Source organism: Orbicella faveolata, unplaced genomic scaffold, assembly GCF_042242905.1.
Source record: "Orbicella faveolata isolate gen_17 unplaced genomic scaffold, um_ofav_v1 contig_24, whole genome shotgun sequence".
NCBI classification, from domain to species: domain Eukaryota; kingdom Metazoa; phylum Cnidaria; class Anthozoa; order Scleractinia; family Merulinidae; genus Orbicella; species Orbicella faveolata.
In genome coordinates, this window is record NW_028301552.1 from 33,075,710 (window position 1) to 33,082,342 (window position 6,633).

General features: G+C 40.8%; 1 protein-coding gene across 1 annotated transcript; it reads right to left on the reverse strand.

Moving 5' to 3' along the window:
- LOC110056042 (uncharacterized) lies at window positions 1-5,913 on the reverse strand. Its single transcript, XM_089292640.1, has 3 exons — window positions 5,099-5,913; window positions 4,494-4,644; window positions 1-1,583 (listed from the first exon to the last, which is right to left on the reverse strand). Exons 1-3 carry the CDS (start codon window positions 5,618-5,620, stop codon window positions 1,111-1,113), a joined length of 1,146 nt encoding a protein of 381 aa, XP_089148766.1. The 5' UTR covers window positions 5,621-5,913; the 3' UTR covers window positions 1-1,110.
- Window positions 5,914-6,633: the final 720 nt, after the last annotated feature.

Consider the following 6,633-nt stretch of genomic DNA (forward strand, 5'->3'; position numbering starts at 1 on the left):
TAAGATATAATGATAACTACGCAATCGTTTTTAGTTATCTTAGGTTTGTTTTTACCAGCTGTGTTCTCATTTGGAGGATATCTGCTTGTCGGATGAGTAACGTCCAAATGTCAAACGTCGTGGGTCATAGTCTGGTTAATGTGAAAATATTTTGTAAGTCGTTTTAGATACATGTATTAGTTAATGTCAACGGTTGGTTGGGCGCTATTGTTATGTTATTTCTTGTTGGAATTAAAGTTTTTGTAAATTGATTGGAATAATGCGTTTTGGTCCTACCTAACCAAATTCCTGTGACCAGTTACCAGTGACCAGTGACCAGTGACCAGTGACCAGTGACCAGTGACCAGTGACCAGTGACCAGTGACCAGTGACCAGTGACCAGTGACCAGTGACCAGTGACCAGTGACCAGTGACCAGTGACCAGTGACCAGTGACCAGTGACCAGTTACCAGCTACCAGTTACCACTTACCACTCACCAGCTACCAATATTTTAGACACGCCGTATTGGTGCCCATACGGATGGGCACCAGCATACAAACCTCTATAAATTTGGGTAAAAAATTTCTCCGCATATCTCGCATGAGAAAAATTACTGTGACCAAAATTTTGGCGAGAGTCTTCGCATATTTACCTTCTTTCATTTCCCAGATTCTGGACTTTATCTATTGACCGGTTTTGATTTTTATTTTGATGTATTTTGAATTGCGTGACACTGAAAACCAGCAATAAACCTGTTGGTTGAGAACATTTTCATATGAATGGTTTCTCTTCAAGACTCGTTTTGACACAGAGGCAAAAGGCAACTAGGAAATAGAGTATTGTATATGATCTTAGCACAATAGAATTTACACTGTGTTAGACCGTTTAGCTGTCTCCATTAAGCTGCATGAAAATAGTTATATATAGGTGATGTCTACCTGTTAGGGCAATCTTACCAATGCACCAGAGCTAGAGGGGAGGTAAAATTGTTGAATAAAACCAGTAAAAACGGTTCTAACCACAGCTAAGGCTCATAACACATCGTCTCGGGTTAAAAATTACCGCCATGACAATCACGGCTTATTGACATGACACTGAATGTCCCGGCACGATCTCTTTAGCTAGGTCTGTCACACATACAATCCGAACACGTCAGTGCATGTTTGCCCCTCATTATCCCCCGCAAAGCAGTCATACAAATCTTCGGTGTACCATATTTGCAACTCCTGACCGACACTCACGGCCAAAGGAACAGAAAAATTATGAAAGCCCAACTCTGGTGACTCCGAGGTAAATCCAGGTACCCCGTACACGGTAGCAGCATGGCACCCAGAACCTCCACGAAACGAAGCCTTATCTGTTGGCAAAATCCTCTGCTGTAGGGAGTCAGTGATAAATACTGCCAGGTTTTTTGGAGACGCGAGGAATGAGCAGCCCCATTTCGATCGATACTGCGGATCGCTTACTCGGCAGTTTACATACCCAGAGAGGTAGACCAGTTTGAAGGTGATCACGTGACCAGTTTCTGGAATCGTAAAATTTCCGTATGAACTGCCGTGGGAGCCAAAACAAACGGGTGATGTGTTCAGTTTTATCCAGTTCACTGAAAGAAAACACAACAAGCAAACTAAGAATGTTTCCAAGAACCTCTAGATGATAATGATTGCTTTGACCAGATATAGTAAATCTTAGAAACACATAATTAGTTAAAGCTTTCATTTTTCACATTTTTGAAATACAGCTGAATGTGTAGATATGTCAATTTTCAGAATGAAGAAATGAAGTTACAACACTAATTGAAGCCCCCTCGAAACAAGTTGTAAAGTAAATTTCGCGTAAATTAACCACGCGAAATTTAATACACTGTTTTATTATATGGCTGTGTCTCACAAGGACTGAGAACTACCGAATTCACGAATTTGATTGGCTGAAATCGATATTGACCGCGGTCTAGATTTTTCCATCTAGACCGGCATCTAGACCGATTTCATTTTGCGTTGAAAAAGTAGCAAACTAAAATACAAAAATGTTCACCAGTTTCTTTTATTTTCTTCTTAATCATTTATGAAAGTGCCAAAAAGCCTGATGACAAAAAACAGTAAAGAGGACGAGCAAATTTTGGCTGGTTTAAGTTAAGCTCATCGCCGTTCGCAAGCAAAATGCCAGCAAACCAGTTACATTAAACGAATGAAAGTTTTCTTCTTTGCCATATAATAAACATCTTATTAACCAAGCTAAGTCGGTCTGTATGGGAGAATCTTGACCTCGGTCGTGTGTACAGACCTCACTGCGTTCGGTCTGTACTCACAACCTCGGTCAAGATTCTCCCATACAGACCTCCTGCTCGGTTAATAAGAGTTAAGTAATGTTCTTTAATCAACGTGCTACGTTGCCAAGAGGGGAGAAAGTCAATTCTTACTCCAAGGATCCATTTGAAGGATTGGCAATGTCTTTCAGCTGTAAGCGCAAATAGAGGTTGTCATGTAATCTGTATAGCTCTGCTTTGTTACAAAGGAACATGTCAAACTTTTTTTCACTTTCGTTTTGTTATATTGTTTAGTTCAGAGTGATTCGGAACTATTGCTATGGAAAATTAAAATTAGTTGGCTAATATTGAGGCGAACTGTTTGTTAATCAAGATCAGTATTTTGCCATTTTCGCGAAATTTAGTTTCTGGTAAGGTTTTTTTTAGGGGGAGGAGGGGGGGGGGGGGGGGGCAAATCGCGAAATTTAAATTCTGCGGAAGATGCCCGAAACATTTTTGCGAAATCAAATTCCCGCGAAAATATGTAACAATAAGGTAGTCGATCCCCATGCTCACGACGTTAATTGAGTTATCTCACGAGACGATATTGTCGTCTTCTCAAGATAATCCCTCTTTAGTCAATTTTAGATCATTCCAGGCTAGAGAAATCCTACTAGGGTCTGGAAACAAGCGATCCTGTGACACGAGTTCTACTCGCGTGGCTCGCGTGGACTACCCAGCTTTTCACGCATCGTCCACGAAACGTCCACGAGTAAACTGAACATTACATCTAAAATATCTTGAGAAAGATTACGTTGGTATGGGGATCAATTCTCTAACCCTTATCTTCTCCTGATTAGCCCAATCCTCAACTGAAGATGGAACATGATACGTATGGAGCATGTTGAATTTAAGAGGTTATCTAGTTACCTATATCGCAATTCGTTCCAGTGTAACCAGGCTCACAAGTACAATTATACTGGTTTAACAGGTTATTACAGGTTCCGTGGACACACGGTTGACTGGCACATTCGTCAATATCTAAAAGTGAAAGAAATAAGGTTTAAGGTGGCTCACAACAGATTACGACACTTGTGCTTTGACCAAGAGAAACTGATTGACGTCATTGATGGTAAAACAACGATGATTTCCTTGACATCGCAGGTTACCATAGCGATAGTATAACCTTTCAAAAACTCTTAATTAAATGTTTGCCTGTTTTTTTTTAAACTCACAAATGAGCCCTGTAATCACCATATCATGGTCAACTCGTTAACATATATCTTTCTTCAAAGTTTTAAAGAAACTCTGGAACAGTAGTTCACAGGCAGCTCAGAATCGAAAATTGTTAAACAACAACCTTTGGAACGGAGTTTAACCTTTTGCTAATAAAATGAAATCTTAATTTGGTGATTACAATTTCACTTGTTTGGCAAAATTATATCGCATTGTTCATATTCATTCAGTTCTGCTGTGCTGAGTTACACTGTCCTGGTTCAAGAGAGAATGAAGAGCAACAGGTTTAATCCACCAAATAGGCCTTATTACCAAGGTAATCCATCTTAAGCTAAATTTAGATCACTTCCGGCTTCAGGCATCCCAGGAGAGTCTAGAATAAGCCAATCATGTGACGCAACGTATGATCACGTGGATAGGCCAAGCGACTTTAGACGCATTTTCATCTTCCTCAAGAACATCCACGCAACGAGCGTGGTAATACCAACCGCTGGAGAACTAGGCATCATGTCTAAAGATAACTCAAAAGGGATTACCTTGAAAACAAGATTTATATAAGGGATCAATTTTGTTTCCCTTGATCCTCTAGCCTCTCTTGGCTTGATAGGTTATAATTAATTTTGTTTAAGCGTCAAGGCCTGGTCAAACGGACTCGCAAGTAATCGCAAGCAGCCGCAAGTTGAACTTGTGTAGAGAGTTGCCTTGGGTGGCTAAACGGATTCGCAAGTTTCCTCGCAAGTACCAGCAAGTCGCAATAAAACCCATTTCAAGGCAGACATATCAAGTATTTCATTGGCTAATAATAGGTTAATGGAAGCCTCAACTTGCGTTGACTTGGGTTGGGTGGCCAAACGGTGAAAAACTTGCGTCGACTTGCGTGCAAATTTGATCTCGACCAAAGTGAGCGCAAGTCATCGCAAGTCAACGCAAGTGCACGCAAGGCCTGGCCAAACGGAGTCGCAAGTAGACGCAAGTTCTCAACTTGCGTCTACCTGCGAGTCCGTTTGGCCAGGGCTTCACATTTCATCCTACCTGTCTCACACCGAAATCCAATATAGCCTGGTACACATGCGCACTGCATCCTTTTTCCTTTGACGTTACAAGCCTCGCTGCATGTTCCCCCATTGAGACAAGGCTGAGAGTGACAGCAACCGTTGTAACATGTTGTTAGCTGGCCTCCCTTCTGTTTAATTTAATGAGAAAATGTAGATCGTTGTATTGAGGCGAGCTAAATTGTCAGCTTTCTGTCTCCCATCTCATTATGTAGCCAAGAATCGGTTTACTCACACTAACTTTTCTGTTTTCGAAAGGAAACGTTTTCCAACAAGAACTTTTAATTAGTAATAAGCAATACTATTGCATGGTCTACCGGCTACTTTAGAATAAGATCATACTTTCATAACCGTCTGTAATCTAACACGATATATTTTTCTTGTCGATTTTCTCTTGAAGTGTTAGTGCATAACTCTCCCAAATTTGGAGCCACAGGATGTCCCCCCACACACCTAAGGATCCTCTCGAACTGCAAATGCATGCAACAAAGTAAATAAAATATAAGTCATTCTGTAGTCATTTTCCGTGTGCATCTGATGTTACTTCCCAAACACCTCCTAATAGGAGATTTTCGTTTTACTTACCACCACGTTGTAATCGATTACTAGATCATAGTATTGACCTCCTTCTCGAGGTTCCAAGGCACTAGGTTTCAGATATTTGTTCTCTTCGTTCAGCTCACAGTTGTCCTGGCTGCCGGTTGTTAAGTAGTTAAATGAGATGCACCGACAGTTAGCCTGGCATTTTCTAAAACACTCTACCGGCATTGAAACTGTTAATGTCTTAAAAACGTAACCAGAGAGCCTGTGATTGTCAACCATGTTTCTTCCTGTTGTGAAGTAAAATCCACCAGGGAGATAGCGGTTATCGTGGCAAGGTGGCTCCGAGTACGACACATGGAAAAGAAGAAGGAGAGTTATTTTGTACCAGTGCAAAAATGGCGGGTCCATGTCGTGATACGCTTGACTGTAGTGTGAAGTAAAAACTTCAATGAGTAAATTTCGAGTAAGACATAGGCTGAGTGTAAAAATATTAACGAAGTTCATATTAAAGCAAGGTATTACAAAGTAAACAAATAAATTTGCAATATTTAGAGAGGAAGCCATATCGGCCCTACTTAGTTTTCACGCAGGTCCTCTATCCTGGTCGAATTAGAATTTGGAGAAGTTGGTTTGTGAGAACGGAGGAAAACCGGAGAACCCGGAGAAAAACCCTCGGAGCAAGGCGAAAACCAACAACAAACTTAACCCGCATATGGCACCGGGCAGGAATCGAACCAGGGTCACATTGGTGGGAGGCGAGCGCTTTCACCACCGCGCAGTCCCTGCTACCCAACTCAGTTGGTATTTCGCCGATGGTATTGACCGAGCGAAAGAGTGCAACTACTGAAAGCTGTTGTTTTCTGCCTTAGTTTTCTCTTCACTAGCAATGAAGCGGAGTCGCAATTGGCTGCTTAGCTTGTAAGGTCTTTACCGGAGCTGTCAAGACAAAGTCCGCAGTTGTGGTCATGTGACAAGTTTCTCTTTATTTACTTATTAATGGGAATTGAAACCTTTTTTTTTACAAAGGTTGTCTTTCAAGCACTCTAATCCGTATAAATATTCTCTAAACTCTTGGTCTTCGGCCATCGTAGCTTGATTAAAAATATAACACAAACAGCGGTTATAAACATTTTAAAAACATGCATTTTATGAACTTGATGTTTCGTATGCTAGTCAACATACATTTTCAAAAGTATGACCGTTAAAATTTTTGGAAAAGCTATTTATACTGTATAAATGGGGGTCTGGAACCAAGACAGAAAACATATCTGCAGTAGAAATTTAAGACGTTTCAAACGGAAACTGTCTGTAAAGTGATACATTGGAAAAGCTTTCCTAATAAAGTAAAAGCTTTTCACTGTTGACGTTGACATTCAATGCTGCCTCTAACTTCTGAATAAACAAGGTCTCCTTAACCTTACAATGGTAGTCAGGTTTTCCGGACGCCAAAATGTCAAAATGGTCCCATTTGCTGTTGCGACCAGTTGTTTTAACGTGATCAGCACAGTAGCAGAAGAGTGATCACCTTTCGAAAGGGCCTTCAAATGTTCCGTTTTCCGGTCGTGAAGTCTTCGTTT

Excerpts from the sequence above, each read along its gene's own strand:
- LOC110056042 (XM_089292640.1), bottom strand. The coding sequence starts at position 5,620 with ATGGCTTCCTCTCTAAATATTGCAAATTTATTTGTTTACTTTGTAATA. Across the intron at positions 4,645-5,098 it reads TAATCGATTACAACGTGGTG|AAGGGAGGCCAGCTAACAAC; the intron begins GTAAGTAAAACG and ends TAAATTAAACAG. Across the intron at positions 1,584-4,493 it reads TGGATTTCGGTGTGAGACAG|TGAACTGGATAAAACTGAAC; the intron begins GTAGGATGAAAT and ends GTTTTCTTTCAG.